Source organism: Caretta caretta, chromosome 8 (genome assembly GCF_965140235.1).
Source record: "Caretta caretta isolate rCarCar2 chromosome 8, rCarCar1.hap1, whole genome shotgun sequence".
Taxonomy (NCBI): Eukaryota; Metazoa; Chordata; order Testudines; family Cheloniidae; genus Caretta; species Caretta caretta.
In genome coordinates, this window is record NC_134213.1 from 106,228,951 (window position 1) to 106,247,129 (window position 18,179).

The following is an 18,179-nucleotide window of genomic DNA, read 5'->3' on the forward strand; positions in this document are numbered from 1 at the left end:
GGACTTTATGTACATGCTTAAAGTTAAGTAGGTTTGTAAGTGCTCTGCTAAGTTGAGGTCTGAGTTTCTTAAATGGGAGCTGCATGGCTGCTGGGTTATGCAGCCTGTTCTGGGCTCTGTATTTCTTCTCCCTGAATGTAGGGCATTACATTGAGCAAATCTCCACTGCAAGGTCTAATCCCTCCGGGGAACGCTGTGATTGGGTTCCGTCCTCTCTCGGTCTCTGTTTGTTGCGCCTCCGGTGTTGGGTGTTGTCTGCACATTGGAGCAGTTGTTGTTGGTTTTGGTGAATTATGTGTTAACCAACAGCCATTAAATGGAAAAGGTGGGTCATCCCGGGAACCTTGAGAAAGGAGTATCTTTGAGCTACTTAGAGGACTGATTTTCAGCCACCTTCAACTCTGTTGAAGTCCACTTTATATATTTACGGCATTCCTCCTCATAAAATACCTACATCTTTTGGATGTTTGAGCTGCTTTTATCACTAATCCCCCAAAAGAGATTCTTTTTGGCTAACGTTGTTTTACATCAAGCTGCATTACATATATTACCACTTTTTTAACATGGATACAGATGTTTCCCTGATAGCACAAGGAACTCTTGCCAGTTTTCAGAACATTTGGTTCAAATAAAAATTACATCAGAGGTTAAGCTTAAATCATTGTTCCACTCTGAAGAGTGACTATGTGAAATGACCACTTCCAGCTCAGCTGATCTGATCCTTGTGTCTCATCAGAGTTATCTGGCTTCAGAGACACCAGTAAGTTTCTGCTCCTGCTAGCCGTGTAGATCCAAGAGGGGAGGTTTTCAAAGGCACATGTGGCAGTTAAGCACCTGACTCCCACTGACTTCCAAAGGGAATTCTGCACGTAAGTACCTTTGAAAATCTCCCCCACGTGGGTATGGGAGAGTGAGGTAAACTTCTGTAGCATCAACACAATTGTTAACCAAGTTCCTGTGGGAACGATGGGGTTGCACAAGTGTAAGAGAGGGGGTCATTTGAAGACCATGAAAAGTGTACAAATGTAGCCTAAGGCAGAACTGAGATGAGGAACTTGTTTTACTGCTAATGGGAGAGAAGGAAAGAACCTGGCTTGGCTGTCAGGTCCCAGGCTCGATTGGCAAGACAGACATTTAGAAAAAGACTTCTCAAATGGGGTTCACTTTGCACTAAGGTTAATGTGATGTCCTAAATGGGGCACCCCACAATACCACAAAAATCTGCACTTGGAAAATCCCAAGGAGAGTGCCTTCCTGTTATGTACTCCAAATGGCACGGCATCTGCCTGGGGTGGGTCAGCTAGCAAACCTGAGGATTAAACCAGAGTTGGAAATTAAGGAATAATTGTTCTGTTTCGAGCCTTTGAAATGAAGAACAAATGGCTTCTGCATCAGATGAGTATCCATGTGATCACGGGCGATACAGCCCTCCTAAAATAAGACCTGTAAACGAATGAATCCTGAGAGACCAGATGCTCTGTGGTTCCTACAATGAAAAAGGCTACAACAGATCTGCCATGTATTACAACTGGACTTTAGCTAAATGAAGAGCCACGGATGAACTTACTCCAAGATCAACAAGAGATAACTAAACTGAAGTGTCAGAGGTGAGGAACCACTTCCCAGTCCACCTTGCCCAGAAACCAGTATCTCACCTTCTAAAACCAGTGACGGTGGGTCAGTTATGTGAAGGATCCCATGAATTGTAACTGGAAAATATGAATGCAGGCAAGTACATATAATGCACAGTGCAATATTTAGGGTGTGAGGCAGGAGAAGTGTAAAGCAATCATACCATGGTAATGAGCACAGTACATATACCTGTCTAGAAAAGAGACACGAAACAAGTTCCTCAGCAAATACACCCTCAGAGATAATACAAATTGCTTAAGAACTTAGGGGGTTGGTAGGAGTTTTGTGTTACCCCCCTAGGGGGAGAACTGGAGATCAAAGCCCATATTCTTTTAACAGACTGGTTTCTTTAAAAATTATCTCTTAAATTTAAGCATATTCAGTTGTCATCTACTGTAGTTTTTGGGATTTACTTGAGTGTATAAATGGAGGAGTTGCATTATCCCAATTTGTTATTAACATGTGAAAAGGTATTTTTATGAAAGTGAAGTTTCAGGATTCTCTGGGTTCCTGGCTTGGAAGCTCTCCATTTTCCCCATGATCATAGTGTTTGACCCCTTTGATTGTGTGTCATAGCCCCCATGCCACTGGCTGAGAGAGACTAAGCGGGACTCCTTTGGAAAGTATTGGCAGCTGCTAGAGAACCATGCTTTACTCTTTCTTTCCTTGCTTTTCATCTGCCACCCTGATGGCCTCTTGTGGTGGCTACCATCTTTCTGGCCAAGCAGGAGTGGCTGGACCTCCTTAGGGATGCATCAGTGCTGCCCTGGTACAGTGTTCAGCCGGCCGTGCAGCTCTGGTACAGTGCTCTGTACCCCATCCCTCTTAGAACTTGTACATCTCCATTCCAGAGCCTGTTCAACCTCTCCTCCACGTCTCACGCCTTTCAGTGAGAAATCCTCCGTCTGATGTGTAACATCCCTGGCTTGCCTTGTTGCCTATCACCTTTTGTTGCACAACTGGATTAAGCTAGCGGCCCTGGATATTTTCCATCTCCATTTCAGCCGTTTTGCTGTAAGGCAAACGTGTGACATCCATACCTTCCTAAGCTTGTACGTCGAGGGCCAACGCTCCACTTGAGGTCTTGACCTCCGTTATTTAAGCCCCTTTCTTCCAGGAATGTTCATCACTCTAATCACGGAGTCCTAAATAATCAGTGGGTAGCCTGTAATTATGGGTTGTGTGTTGGATTCCTGCAGACCGTTCCTTGTGTGCTGAGCATTGCATATTTTGCAAAGGTTAAGAAGAATCCAGGACCACAATTCCTGGGAGATCTGACTACCTTAGGTGGTAGATGCTTTGCTTTTCTTAAGTCACATGTTACAACTGCAATTGACAGATTTGATTTAAGAGTTTGATTTATAGACGGATAGCCAGCCTGAAAGTCAGCAGTTCCAGGGCTGCGTAAATCAGTCTGTCTCTGGGACTAATATTTCCTTATTTATAAGTTTGACAGGAGATGGAATTCGTTCCCAATTCTTTACATTTCTTTCAAATGCAATCGACCACCCTGTCCTCTGGTTTAAAGCTATGAGATTTTGCCACAAATTGGGGGGCGGGGAATGGAGGGAAGTATGCCAAGTCCAGGGACTGCTTTGCAATAAAAGCTCCATGTTGTGTGTGTTTGGACATTGACTCAGCCCACACAAGAGATGGACTGCGTTTTTGGCTTTCTTCTCTCTCTCTCTCCCCCCCCCCCCCGCCCCCCCCAATCTCTGACCTTTTAGAAAAATAAATAGAAGATAAAGAAGGGCCTGGAATGTTGCAGAATGTGTGTACATTTTGCTCTCTGTTGTTTTCTGCTGGGATTAGTTGTTTACAATGTGGGGAGGAGGGGAGAAGAGGTGGGGGTAGTCTGTGGCTTTACTGAAATTAGTGGCATTTCAGAGTGATCTTGTTAGGTGGTCTGCAGCTTAAAGACCTAAATCCTTGTAATCCTCCTACCCCCCGCCTCCTTGGCCATTACTCTTCTTCCTCTTGTTCCCTCCCTTTTTTTTAAAAACAAAGTCAGTCTCTCTGTCTTTCAGAGACACACATACTCACGCTCTCACTTGCACATTGTACCTGTGGAGCAAACTAATATGCTTTGGCTAGCCGACATCTCCATCTGTTACCACTGCAGGACTGGGCTTGTAAAACACTCGCTCTAGAATGCAGACACACACTGCATATTTCTATTTATTTTCAGCAAAACACCCAGCTGCCAGACTTTTCAGCTGTGCAATCTCACTTGAAACAAATTCTAATTGAAATTTCAGCTGTAAATCAAACGACTCAAATTAGTTCTTGTGGGTTTGAATGTCGTTCTCGAGTTTTAAGGTCAGAAGATATCCATTTTCACAGTGCTGAAAAGTTGAAAAATATACTACGTTTTAGGAAGAAAAATATGGGTCCCATTAGAATGCAGTAAATCAACTGTGTGCATGTATACCACATGCAACAATGTTCATCAAATTGACAGCTATCAGAGCTCTTACCAGGATAAAATAGTATTGAGTATTTGACACAGCCAGGAAGTACAGTGGCCAAAGAGTTAGAGAACACAATAGACTTGTCCTGAGATGTAACATTTACCCTGCAAGAGAATAAAAGTTCCTTCCTCTCTCTCTATGTTAAAAAATAAATAAAAATAAAATAAACACACAGAATACTTCTCTTGGCAGCCTGCAGAGCATACTTTTTAAAAAGGCATTTACAAGTGGTTTCAAAATGGCTGCATTACATCTGTCAGCGATTGCAAGGAACACCCACAAAATGTGTTTATATCTGTTGAAGTTTTGCTCCACCCGAACAATAAAAACTGGATCCGCTGCTATTTTATGGGATTGGGGGGACAATGTTGTGAATGATTTTTAATTCTAAGTGCTTGAGTGCTTTTATAAGCTTTGGAGGTGGTAATTCTCCCCCACCCCCCACCCCACTGGCGGTGAAGAAGGGCAGGTTTCCCCTGGTTTGCTAGCACCTGGCCTGCATCAGCAAGTTTCCTCTGGTTCCCTGGCATCAGCACAGCCTACCCCAACCACACACCCACTTTGTGGGAAAACTCGCTTATCATTGATGCCAATATAAAGATGATGACTGCAGGAGCAGTTTCTAGGTTATAACCCCAGCTTCTTCTTATCGAGCCACCTCCAAGATTTTCCTCCACGCTCAGATCCAGCATTCTCCTGTCTGAGCCTTGTCAGCCACTCCTGAAATCCTTTCTCTGCAGACATGTGCACAAGTGGGAAGTGGTTAAGGCTTATAAACCGTTGGTGGAATCCTGAGACATGCTGAGCACTTGCAATTCCTTTTGTAATCAGTAGGAGTTAGGGGTGCTGGGAATGCCCAGGATTGGGCCCTACGTGAGGCTGGGAAGATATCCGCTAGAACTGGCCCACGCAGTGCTCACACACTGATAAGGCTCCCTGAGCGTGGGGCACGCTGTGGATAGGTTTTTCCTTGCTAGGAAAACGCACAGAAGCACCGGGCAGTCTGTGCTGAACTGATTCATTCCTTAACCTGACCTCTACTGATAAACATTATTTCTAAGCTAATACTCTCTCCTGGAACATGATGGCCTCCAAACTGCTCTGCAGGGAAGGCAGCAGTTGTGACAGGGTGGTGCCTTTTCCCCCCTTGATTATCTTATTAACATTTTCTTCATAGAAACCTGACAAGGCAACCTGAGCTGGACAGCTCCAGAGTAAATCCCTATCGCCTTTCCTCCGGGGGGAAGGACAGGGCTCACGCATGGTTGTAGTCAGAGCACATGTTTATGGTTTCCCCTTCTTACACCCCAGACCTCCTCTTGTGTACTCCTGGGTCTGAGCTGATGACTTCTACTGACTGAAGTGAGGGTTTGCTCCTTCTAGCTCCTGTTAGCCCTGCAGACCCGGTGCCGCTGTCAGAGAGGGAGCTGGATTCTGCCCTGGCTCATACATCAGCAGGAGAATTGCTGTCTAAGTTTGGGTGGCAGAATCTGTGTCTGATGATGGTGTGTGAGCGGGAAGGAGCTTAGGGTGAGTTTGTAGGGCTGGCAGGTGGTGGTGGGGAAGCCTGTCTTAACTCAGGTCACCGCAACCACATCCGCATGGTTCTGCACTGAATTCTAGAGCTCTGTATACACCACATTCAAAGCCCTCATGGGATTGGCTGTATCTAGCTACGCGATAGACTGCCTGTCCATCAACCACCAGGACCTCCAGTGGCTGCAGCATTCTGCCAGAACAATGAAACTGTTAACCAAGGAGGGGGATGCTCCTGAGCAAAGATCAGAGTGGCTGGGGGCTTCACCACATGTAAAACTGTGGAACTCCATGCTGCCGGAAATCACTGAAAGCAAGATTTTAAAAAGATTCAAAAAGGGACATTATTTGGAAAAGAAGAATATCCAAACTTGCAATAATTAATGCTAAAAATAAAAATAGTTTTGTGGAAGGGATATTGAACCTCATGCTTTAGGAGGAGACCTAATTTGGGAGGCAGATTATTCCACAACTCCCTGCTGTGGGGTTCTTACACTTTCTTTGAAGTATCTGGTGCTGGCTTTTGTTGGAGACAGAAAACTGGGCTAGATGGACCCTGGTAAGTCCTATGCTCCCCTGTTACCACTCAGCTAAATACAAAAATCATCTCTCAGTGTAACTGTCTTTCAGTAACTTCTACGTGCACCCATTCTTTGTGTACCCATTCTGACAGCTGGCGGGAAGGTTCTATCAGAGCAACTAGTGCAATGGTCAGGGAACGGGTGGAATTTGGGGAAAGTCCAGGCAAGATGGGGCTGCATCAAAGCTTGGCCTGCCTACAGAATCCTGTGTTAGGCTCCTCGGATAGCGTGGAGCAGTTAGTTATTACACTTGCTTGAATCCCTAGTTAAATTCTGTATCCATCTTCTTTTTGTGTTCCCCTTACAGGTGCAGCCTCCAGAGCTGCCTCATCTGTCATAACGCCGTGATAGAGAAAGGAGCTGACCTCAGGGACTGTTTGATTGGAAGCAGCCAGCGTCTGGAACCCAAATGTAAGCAGGGGGCTTTATTTATAATGGTCTTAGAATTAAATAAAGGGACTGAGTATTTCCTGTACTTCCTACCCTAGGTTTTATCCTTGTTTCCACCTGGATGCAGCAGTAAGCTAATGGGCAGGTTCTGCTCCCACAACATGGGGCCTTGTCGCATTAGGATGGATTTTTTTTGTCCAAGCGACATCCTCTTGAATGAAGGGGAGTTAAGGGACTGGTGCTCCCACTGAAGTCACTGGCGAAATTCCCATTGACATCTCTGAGATCAGCACTGGACCCCTGAGACAGTCTGTTCCCAGAGACCACAATCAGCCTGCAGGTTGCCATTGGCACAGAGCGTCGTTATTTTGACTAATAATTTTTGTCAACATCCAGGGGAACAAACGCAGCCCACCGAGTTGACCCGTGCAGTCCCCTGCCTCCCTTGCCTTTGAAAGTCCCACAGGGACCAGCGCACATCCCTCTCTTGAGCCAAGGGGACGTCGTTAGAGTCAGGATTGAGTGTTACATGCATTAAAATCTGCTCAATATTGGCTATCAAGGCACCTGCGACCAGCTCTGTTTTATGCAAATGAAAAGCACCTTCTGGGCGCTGGGGAAGGGAACAATCTTTGCCTCATGGGTAAAGTCGAGACACCATGTTAGCACTAGCATCTTGGCAACTGCCGGAGTAAAATTGTCCTGCCTTCACAGATGACAAAGGGCAGATTGTCTACATGATTCTATCACAAACAGGGGCTTTAATGAATATTTATGGGGTGGGGAGCTGGCAGATCTCTACTTCAGGGTGTGGAGTGATGACAAAAGTGAGAGTCTGGACAGACTCCATGTGAAGTCATTCCTTCTGACCTGGATTTGGTTACTTGCTTTTATGTTCAGAGTGTACTTTTTAATTTTAACTGGCTCTAGTGCCTGGGCTCTGTGTTGTTAGCCCTGCTGTAGACTTGTCTACGCCACAGTTTTCTCTTTAATTGGAAACTTAAGAGTGAAACTGTTGCTCATGAAAGGGAAGTGTTTACATGGTGGATGTGATCCACAGATATAGCAGGCCGGCCCCGTGCCGGTGTTCTCGCAGCCAGGCCAGCACACCATCGTTTTGCAGCATATGCACTTTCGCCTATTCACTTCAGTTTGAATCGACGGGGCCTCCTGCTCCTGCAGTCCTGGCCTGCCAGCCCCATGTCCTCACAGATTTGCCAGTGTACCTCAGTCCTGCTGCTGCTCCATTGAGCACAGATTGCCAACAAGGCTGAACTGTGTCACGTTTTGTTAGTCTCTGCCATGAACCCGTTTTCACTTATCAGTGGCATGAGGCTGTTTTCCAGGGATGAGAAAACATGTGTTTTGAGAAACCATGTGGTTTCCCAAAGCCCTCCTGAGCTCCGGCTGGGCTGTAAGTTTGGGGTCTGAGAACATCAGCTGCATTCAGTTTCTTTGGTGAATCCTATCAAACAGTTTGCTGTCCGCATGGATCACTGAATACTTCATGCTGACACCTAGACGCTGCCTCTTCTCCTCACGACCCCCGAGTGCTCTGACGAAGCAGTCGGGGATGAGGGAACCATTGGATTCACTGGCTCTCTAACCCCTTTTGCAAAATGAAACCCAGTTACATGCGAGCAGGATGTCAGAAAACCGGCTACCCCAGCTAATGGGCAGATGTAACTCACACCAGTTCACCTCCTTTTCCTTATGGGGCATGCGTAGGGTGGTTCAGATGACACAGCTGAGAGTCTTGGGATTGAGTTAAACAAGTTGGGCTGAAAAGCTGGAAGATGTTCCCAGCAGTCGGGCCTGTGAGGCTGTGGAATAATCTGATCAGGGCAGAGGTCGGAGCCCCTGTCACTTCCTGCGGGGCGTGGCACAACCCTGCAGACAGGGAGCAATCCTGCATTAGCCGTTGGCGATAGGTTGGAGGCAGCCTGCTAAAGCTTCTCTAGCTCTAGGGTCCTGAAAATCAAAAGAATATTAGGCACCCGAGAGGCTTGAGAGCTGATAGTCTTCAGCACTCTTCCAATCCTGGCTTGACCTCAGTCCCTGCTGCAGCTAAATGCCACTGATACAATGTGGGCGTGGAGCTGCTGTGTTGCTTTAGTAAACATCTGAATTTGTGCAGCTTGGTTCCTGAAAGCCCTCTCTTGCTTGTTGGTTTTATTACCATGCTTAGGAACCCTCCACTTTCTTGCCACTTTGATGCCTTAATTGGGGGAACGTGTTAGCGGAGAAATAACAGCCAAGCTTTCTGAAAGCTCCCTGGCCTGGGTAGCAGTTTGAAAGACATGTTGGTGCTGAAGACAAGGGAGGTAAAGGGATGGATGGCAGTTCTAGAAGAACTTAATTCTGCAAAGCTTTTGATGGTTCACTGTTTCCAGAACTCTGTTGTTAGGTTTACACTCAGCCTGTTTGAAAAGATGAGCTCAAAAGAGCCATAGACATAGGGATATCCCTGGAGTAAGTGGGTGCAACTCCCCAGGGAGTAACTAGGCCAGATTCAGCAGAGAGCAAGTCACGCCTCTGGTATAAGGCAGTCAAAAACCAGGCGTCAGTAGTAAATTGACATAGCTTCCCTTCAAAGCAGTGTTAACAAAATAGATGAGACCGGTTCACGGAGTGTGGAACTAGCAAAACACATGCTAAACATCCCCACTGTTCCCTGGGTTTTGATGCCCTCGTTGTCTCAGCCTTCATCTCTGTTGTGTTGGGGCAGGACCCTTGCCTGTCCATTTGGTTAAGGGGCTAGCATGTTTTAGGGGCTCTATAAATAATAACCCCCCCAAAACTATGTGCAAAGGATGTTACAGTTGCACAGCAAACCCCCAGAAGTTAGGAAATGCTAGAATGAAGATTGGGCGTTCACCCTTCATTCAGCCCCCTTGTGCGATGCTCTAGGAGCCAGTCTTCACGGGATTGCAGGCTCTCTTTTGTCCGGCTCACAGGATGGACGGTGCACATGGAGTGAGCCGCTGCTCAATATTTGGTTTTCTCCTCACTGAACAGTGTGTGGCTCTGGGATTTACGCACTATTCCAACCCTGTGAAGACCGAATTCTTGATTTCCTCCAGGCTGTTTTGTGGCGCTCATCACCAGAGCGTCAGCGAGCTTCACCAACAGGCATGGTGTTGTTTTCCCTCACCCCTGTGAGGGGTGGGGATGTTGTTACCCCTAGTTTACAGATGAGACACACAAGCACAGCTCCTTATGGTATTTAGGTGGCTAATGCCCATTGGTAGTAATGGCAATTAGGTATCTAGATACCTCTGAGGATCTGGGCCAGAGAGATTAAGTTCAAAAGGATCCACCAATTCTGGGTGCCCAGTTGGAGGACTTCATTTTTGCAGAGCACTTAGCCTTCTCTAGCACTTTATATGTTCAAAGCAAAGCTCCCATCGACTTCCCTTGGAGCTGTGAGTGCTCTCAAGTTGGGCACCCAGAAAACAACGAACACACAATTATCAGCCACCTGTGAAACATCTGATGAAGTGAGCTGTGGCTCACGAAAGCTCATGCTCAAATAAATTGGTTAGTCTCTAAGGTGCCACAAGTACTCCTTTTCTTTTTGCGAATACAGACTAACACGGCTGTTCCTCTGAAACCTGTGAAACTTTGGAGTTAAGTGACTTGCCCAGCATCTCCCAGGAACTCTGTAGTAGAAGCAGGGATAGACTCAAACTCTGCATGGCCGTCTTTACCGTAACCATACAACACTTCTTTCTCTGCCTGCACTTCCCTAACCCTTCCCCAGAGCAGGTGCATTCTGTGCACTGAATGAAGCAGGGGTCCTATGGTCATTGGCACGTTTCTGACTGATCCCCATATGTCTGTTTTCCAAACACTGGATAACGATGGTGTATGAGATCTGGCCTTCAGTGGTGGTATGTAATTTCCCTAGGACATCCATTCAGTAACACTTTGTCCTCTACTTCCTGCTGTTGCGGACTTTTTGGTTGCTAGCCCTGGGATTCTCAGCTGGGGAAATTCAGGCTTCCTGCATGAAAGGGTTAAGTGAACTGCCACATAGTCTGCCTGTTGATTGTGAAAAATCTGCCCGGGAGGCCTCAGTTCTTACCCTTGCGGGAATATTTTCACATGCTCCATCCAGAGAAAATTACCATTTGTGCACTCCTAGAATTCAGCCACATTAAAGAGTCCGGAGAAATACCCTGATTGCCTACACAAGGAAAGGAAAACTCGACCTGCGCTCAGCACAGCAATCAGCAAGCTCTTGTGGTGACAAGCTCCTCTTACTAGGCACATGCTGCCTTGGGGAATAAAGTCCTTCAAGTTGACATTTCTGACTCCCCCTGCCAGCGGGAGTAATTTTGCTGATAATTAACGGTAACAGTATGGGAACAACTCAGTGTAAGCCACTTCCCATTCTTCAGCCCAGTAGGCCACAACTTTTGTAAAATCAAAATGCTAAGTATCTCCTTGATAGCATGTCAGAATCCTCCCCCACTGTCATTCCTACCAGGGTTTCTGAACTTTGGCCACATCATCTGCCTCTCTCCCATGTGTCCCAATGTGTGATTGGATCCCCTGAAAAGTCAGTCTCCTGCCATGCTTGCCAATCCTCCCAGCTGCGTCTGAGGTGCATTGCTGGTGGCATTCTGGTTCCTTTGAAAAGAGCCAAGGATCTCTGCCTGTGAATCAACAAACAATTCAGCACCCGCTTCCATTTCTGCTCTGCTTGTTTCTTGCATGTGCAGTGGGGACATCCTTCATTTCAGCCAGATCATTTGATCGACTCTGCCCTGAGCTACTGCTCTTTCATGTGCTCTCTCTGTTAGGCCACTAAGTAAAGACGCCACTGTAGTCTGTGCCCTGTCCCGTCCCCCCCTTCCTCCCCCACCACACCCATTCAAGTTCTAGCTCCCAGTGACTCCCTCTCCCATCACCTTGGCCAACCTGCCTTCTGAGACTCCCTAGAGCAGACCCACCATGCTGCCCAGTGGCCCCTGCTCTCCAGCTGTTCCTCCCCACACCGGAAATCTGATCTGACCCGCAGGGACATCTGCTTCACCACCTGCTGCCTCCCCCCACGAACAGCTCAGCCCCCCAGGGAGGGTTCAGGTGTGCAGGGTTAACACGATGGAGCAGTCAGAGTATGCCTTCGCGGTGTCAGCCCAAATCCTGAGGGTACCATCCTCCAGAGTGGCCCACCAGTGTTAATGCAGGCTTGCTGCCAGGTGTGTGTTGACCCTACCGCTCAGCCAGAGTTCCAGAGATGCTCACTTGACTCCTGGGCACCCCCAGTTTTCTGCCATGTGGCCCTCTGGCTTGCTGGGCAGAGCAATGCGGCTGCTGCTTCCTTTGACTCAATTAACAGCTTACTCTCTCAGCTTTTCTCCTTGCCTTCCGTTGCCTCCTCAGCACCATTTCCAGGCCAGCCATGCCCATCTGCTTGAGATTGCAGCCTCCTGAGCACCGATCCAGGGCACCCCAGCTTCACGACGTCTGCAGTCTCCAAGCGGGCAGGCTGCTGCACAGAACTCTGGGGGGCCGCACTTTGGTCACCCCTGATGTGTGCTGGGGGGTGGGCGGGGGAGCTACAGCAGGCCTTGGCAAACCCCCTACTGCCTTGTAACCCAAACACCTTGGCTCCATCACCTGCTTCCCTTCTTTATCTCCACATGCCCCTTCCAAACTCCCCCCAGCCTGCCAGTGTCAGACTGCAGCTGCTTCCCCTCACCCTGCTCTCCCTTCACTTCCTCCTCAGGGATAGCTACGGCATCCATGCAGAGAGCCGAGCAAGCGGTGCTTCTCTCTTGCTCTCCCATCCTTTCTGTCCAGGGGAGATGCTGCTAGGAGCCACCCAGTGCGGGTTTTCCTGCGGGTTTCTGTAGCTTCCCCTCCCCCCGCCTTAGTTTTAAAGAGAGCAGACACCCAGCAGTGGCTTTCCTCCCTGCTGTACAATGGAGCAGTAATTCTGTGCCAGGAACTGTTTTCTATTGGATTTTAACGGGTTTATAAAACAGTGCATGTAATTGAGTGAGTAAACGAAACGTTTTCTGGAGCCCCTGAGGGCTGGGCCTTCGGGGTGGTCCTGGGCCTCCACCCTAACCTTGTTTTTCCCCTCCTCCCCCTCCCCTTTACAAGGGAGCATTGCCACCACCAGCAGTGTGTCTAGGGGCTAACTGAGCAAACAACAAGGAGATGCTTTCATGGTGCTCTTACTGGGATGCCACCACGTCTCCTTCCCCCAGAAAGCACGGCCCGTGCTGGAGAGGAAAGCCCTGGGCCATTAGCGCCCAGGATTATGGCTGGGTTTGTGCTGGGATTCAGAGTAATTTCCGCCCCTGTGTTTATTTGCATTACAGTTTGTTTTGAATCAAGCCGCAGAGGCTCTATGGCTCCCCACATACCGGGCTTGCGTTTCTAAGGCGCTTGGACGCACAGTGCCTGTAAACAAACGCCTTGTGAAGCAGAATTGCATCTGTAACCAGTGACAGATTTTTGATTTGCACCCAGTGAAATCTCCACAGACATTCAGCTTGAGCGCCTAGACCAACTCTGCTGCAATTTGCTGACGCGGCCCAGCCCAAAGTGCTAATTGGGTGTTTGAAGGTGTCGAGCCGCTCTGCGTTTGCATAGCACCAGATGCTTTAATCCCTCTTCTTTCTGCGCAGTCTGAATGCAGCTGTAACCCTGGAAGTGTCACGGAAACCTGAAGGGCGAGTGGGATGGGGCTCCAATGCTCCTCTCCCTATGCCCAGGGGTTCGGCATGAACTGAGTTTGCGGAGATCAGGCTGAGCCACTGTTGGGCAGAAGCCATGTCTGTAACTAAACACTGTCTGTATTCAGCTCTCCTTAGGCTCTGATTGGCACACAGCAGGGGCTCAGAATGACCTTTCATCTGTACCTAGGGCTTTCCAGAGAGGTCAGGGAGGAGGCGGGCAGTGGGCATATTCTCTCCTGCCTCCTGCGTGCCTGCCAGGTAGCTGCTCAGCTTTTAGTTTCTAGCCAAACCATTCCACTTCGTATTAAAAACCAGTACACGGATTTAAGTTTCACCCCCAGACAGGTGAAAATGGGTCTGGTGGCTTCATTGTAGTCTCTGATCTAGGAGCAAGGCCCAGGGGAGACTACAAACTTTCAGAGTCATTGGCCCACTCGTGCTAAGGCCACACATCACATACTGGGGCTGGCTGGCTCTCCTTAGTGATACCAACAGGCAGTGTAATTCAGCAGACCGAGCAAAGGGGCTGGGAGTCTGGGAACATGGGTTCTTTCTCTACCATATCACTGACTGACTTCATGACCTTGGGCGAGTCACTTAACCTCTCCGTGCCTTGGTTCTCCCATCTGTAAAATGGGCATGGTGGTGTTCAGCCGCCGTTGTAAAGCATTTTGAGTTCGTCCAATGTTAAAAATGTGAGCTATTGTAAATAATTGTGAGCTGTAGAAGTGCAAAGTACCCCAGAAAGGTGGCAAAATATTTTACAAGATACAGCAAAGCTCCACAAGCCTAGGACAGGAACTGAGAGACACTGGATGAAATGAAATGAGGTGTGTGTTAGAATAGATTAGTGCTACAAATGAATATACCGAAACCGAAATTGACATGAGTCTTTACAAACTTCAGTGAAGACCCATTTTATCTGCAAGCTATAATGTGATGAATCCTGCTGGAATCTATCCAGGGTCTTATCCCCATCACACAAATCAACATGATTGGCAATCTACTTGGAAGAGGTTCAGGAATGGAGTAGCAGGAGTTGCTCCAGGGCCTGTCTGAGGTGTATTGGGAAGGTTGCAAGGGGGCGAGGAATGGAATAGCAAGACGTGCTGCGGGTCTGGTTTGAGGTACATCAGCAAAGCAGTGGGCGGTCCAGGACTGGAGGGGGAGTAGATGCTACAGGCTGGGACTCGGGTCTGTTGCTTGCATGGTGCCTACCTACATCGTATTCATACGTGGCACCAGGACAGTCAGTCCTTCATTATGTAGAGCACTGGATTTTCCCTGGCATGCCTCTCTGGCCAGTGAGGAGTCTAACACTAAGTAAAGACACCAAACCAAAAGAACAAATGGGAGCGAGTGGTGAGGATTGGATTTCGAAGTTGGAAATCCAGGCTGGGGCTCTGAGGCATGCCCCATGGGTTGGAAGGCTTGTTAGGAGCAAAGGGTCCAATTGCCCACTATGGTACTGAAAGCCACAGGCGACTCTGAGTTGTTCTCCCTAGGCTGGTGGGAGGGCCTCTGGAGTGAGTCCCTGATTAGCCCATGCAGTCCCCATGCTGAAGAGATGAAGGGTCGGCAGGAGTGGTGCAGGGATAGGGTGACAGCTGGAAAGAATCTTGTTGCAGGGCCAGGACTCCTTGAAACTTGGCATTATGTTAAAATGGAAGGTCTCCTGGCATTAAGTGTTTACCTGGAGCACATCAGCCGCGAGAAGAACACCTTGACTTGCCAATGGATCGGGACTGCTAAGGATTTGCTTAATCTTGGCTTTCCAGCAGCCTGTTAAACTCCTCCTTGCCCAGGGGAGTAACGGAGATGGGCAAGTAAAAGAGCACGAGTCTTTACCATCATTATGGCCGCCACCCACCAGCATTTCTGCGGAAAAGGACCTAGGGGTGACAGTGGACGAGAAGCTGGATATGAGTCAGCAGTGTGCCCTTGTTGCCAAGAAGGCCAATGGCATTTTGGGATGTATAAGTAGGGGCATAGCGAGCAGATCGAGGGACGTGATCGTTCCCCTCTATTCGTCATTGGTGAGGCCTCATCTGGAGTACTGTGTCCAGTTTTGGGCCCCACACTTCAAGAAGGATGTGGATAAATTGGAGAGAGTCCAGCGAAGGGCAACAAAAATGATTAGGGGTCTGGAACATATGAGTTATGAGGAGAGGCTGAGGGAGCTGGGATTGTTTAGCCTGCAGAAGAGAAGAATGAGGGGGGATTTGATAGCTGCTTTCAACTACCTGAAAGGGGGTTCCAAAGAGGATGGCTCTAGACTGTTCTCAATGGTAGCAGATGACAGAACGAGGAGTAATGGTCTCAAGTTACAGTGGGGGAGGTTTAGATTGGATATTAGGAAAAACTTTTTCACTATGAGGGTGGTGAAACACTGGAATGCGTTACCTAGGGAGGTGGTAGAATCTCCTTCCTTAGAGGTTTTTAAGGTCAGGCTTGACAAAGCCCTGGCTGGGATGATTTAACTGGGAATTGGTCCTGCTTTGAGCAGGGGGTTGGACTAGATGACCTTCTGGGGTCCCTTCCAACCCTTATATTCTATGATTCTATGATTCTATGATCTTAGTCAATTCCCTGTGTGTCCTAGGCCCATCACTACAGTGTGTGAGCACCTCATGACCTTGAACAGATTTGTCCTCACACCGCCTGGGAGGCGGGGCAGGGCTGTGATCCTGTGACAAAGTGGGACTGTTCTTAATGTTTCCTCTGAATACTGTGGGGGTGCCTCAGTTTCCCCTATGCAGTTCTTAAGTATCTAGGTGGTGGGGTAAGGATGTATGATCATTGCAGAGCCCTAGAGGGCAGGTGTGTGCAGGGGCCTGGACACAGAGAATGGCCGACACCCTGTTTCCTGGCAACTGATGGCCTGGGCCCTTCCCCCCTGCAAGGTGAGAGCTAAAGTGTTGGAGAACAAAGGAATCAGGTGACCTCCTGGCCCGGGAAAGGAACAAAGCCCAGGGGAGGAGGGGCTGGAGGGAGTTTCAGTTTGGGGCTGGCTGGGACATGGAGTGAAGGGCAGACATGGTTGTCTGGCTCACTGCCCCCCAGAATGGACCCAGCTGAGGGGTCCTGTTCTCTGCACCTACAAGCTCTGTTTTAGACCATGTTCCTGTCGTTTAATAAACCTTCTGTTTTACTGGCTGGCTGAGAGTCACATCTGACTGCGAAGTTGGGGTGCAGGACTCTCTGGCTTCCCCAGGAGCCCCGCCTGAGCGGACTCGCTGGGGGAAGCGCACGGAGGGGCAGAGGATGCTGAATGCTCTGAGGTCGGACCCAGGAAGGTGGAAGCTGTGTGAGCTTTGTGTCCTGAAGACAGGCTGCTCCCAGAGAGGAGACTTCCCCAGAGTCCTGACTGGCTTCACAGGGAGCAGTTCCAGAGCGTCGCCCAGGGACTCTGTGACAGATCCTCACTGGACAGCTGGGCCCTGAGGCACCTAGAGGCTAAGTGACTTGCCCAGGGTCGCACAGGAGTCTGGGGCAGAGCAAGGGGTGATTGTGCCTTGGCCACTGAATAGTCACTCAGCTGGTGCAAAGCTGGGGGAGTAGCCAGAGACGGGACCTTGTCAAACTGGCCACTCCTGACAGCTGGAAGCCTGAGTCTCGTTTTCCAATTTCACCTCTCCCAGAGGTGGGATATGGGAGTGTGAGCTGGGGTCTGCCTTAAGGGTCCCTGCTGTTAAGCCCACAGCCTCTTGCTCACTGCTGATGTTGGAAAGGGCCTGTCTGTATTCCTGGATCCTGGGGGCAGGAAGCAGCAAAGGAAAATCCTGCCTCTTGACTTGTAAAAAGAAAAGGAGTACTTGTGGCACCTTAGAGACTAACCAATTTATTTGCGAATACAGACTAACACGGCTGTTACTCTGAAACCTTGACTTGTAAAGTGAGCCTGTTTGATCAGGGATCATAGACGCTCACAATCCCTTCACAAGTTACTTGTGACGCTGGGCCTGATCCTGCAGGGTCCTGAGCGCGCCCAGCCCCTGCTGACTGCAGTGCAAGTTGTGGGCACTCAGCACTCTGAAAGGCCCAGCCAGACGTAACGTTCCTGTCACTGTTTCCCCCCGGGTTTGATGCTTCCATGCCGGTGCCTAGACATACACCTGTCAGTGGCAGCTGTGCTTTGTGTAGTAAGTGACACATCCGTGTGAGAAATCTCATTCCATTACCCTTCTGGTGTTTGGTCAGTGGTGTAGGCCTTCGCCATGTGGGTGGGACAGTGACTAAGACACATGGGGATAGGGGGATGGGGATCAGCCAAGCAATGTGGAAATTCACTGGAATCTGCTTTTCCCGTTTTCTCCTGAAGATGCTTATTTGAAAAGTGCTGGGTTCCAAACTCTGCTACAAACCCCAATTCCTCCTTCTTTTTTTAATCTTTCAGCCAAACACATTAACGAAGTCATTGTGGGCAGCGAACAGCTGATGGAAATCTAACATGCCGCTTGTAAAGATGCCTTCAAGGAAGCCAGAGTCCGCACCTTCGGAAGACCCTTCGTCTGGAGCAGGCCTGGCAGAGCTTACAGCGTCATCGCTCCTTTCCCGTGCAACTTTGTATTTATGTCTCAATAAAGAAGCATTTCCCAAGTTGTCTGTCTCTCTCTGGGCCCCTCCCCACCTGGCTGATCTGCCTGCTGCTTTGTAGAGTCCGGTATCGGTGACTGCCCGCTGAGCGAATGCACTGTACTTTTCCAGTAGCACTAAGCTGGGACCACACAGACTGTGCCCATTCAAAAGAACGACTTAGCTGATCTCATTCTGATACAAACCCAGGCTCTGTGGGCTTGCACCACCGTCCCAGTACCTTAGGGAAGCCAGGAGCTGCTTTATGCATCTTGAGGACACAATGAGAGGGCTGG

General features: G+C 48.8%; 1 protein-coding gene across 2 annotated transcripts in view; it reads left to right on the plus strand.

Moving 5' to 3' along the window:
- The window catches only part of EIF2B3 (eukaryotic translation initiation factor 2B subunit gamma), a 137,786-nt gene extending 119,879 nt beyond the window's left edge, over nucleotides 1-17,907 (plus strand). For both annotated transcript variants that reach the window (XM_048860683.2, XM_048860684.2), the window contains 2 exons: nucleotides 6,528-6,631; nucleotides 17,705-17,907. In XM_048860683.2, coding sequence (XP_048716640.1) covers nucleotides 6,528-6,631; nucleotides 17,705-17,757 — 157 coding nt within the window. In that variant the 3' untranslated portion in view covers nucleotides 17,758-17,907. The remainder of the gene's footprint in view (nucleotides 1-6,527; nucleotides 6,632-17,704) is intronic.
- Nucleotides 17,908-18,179: the final 272 nt, after the last annotated feature.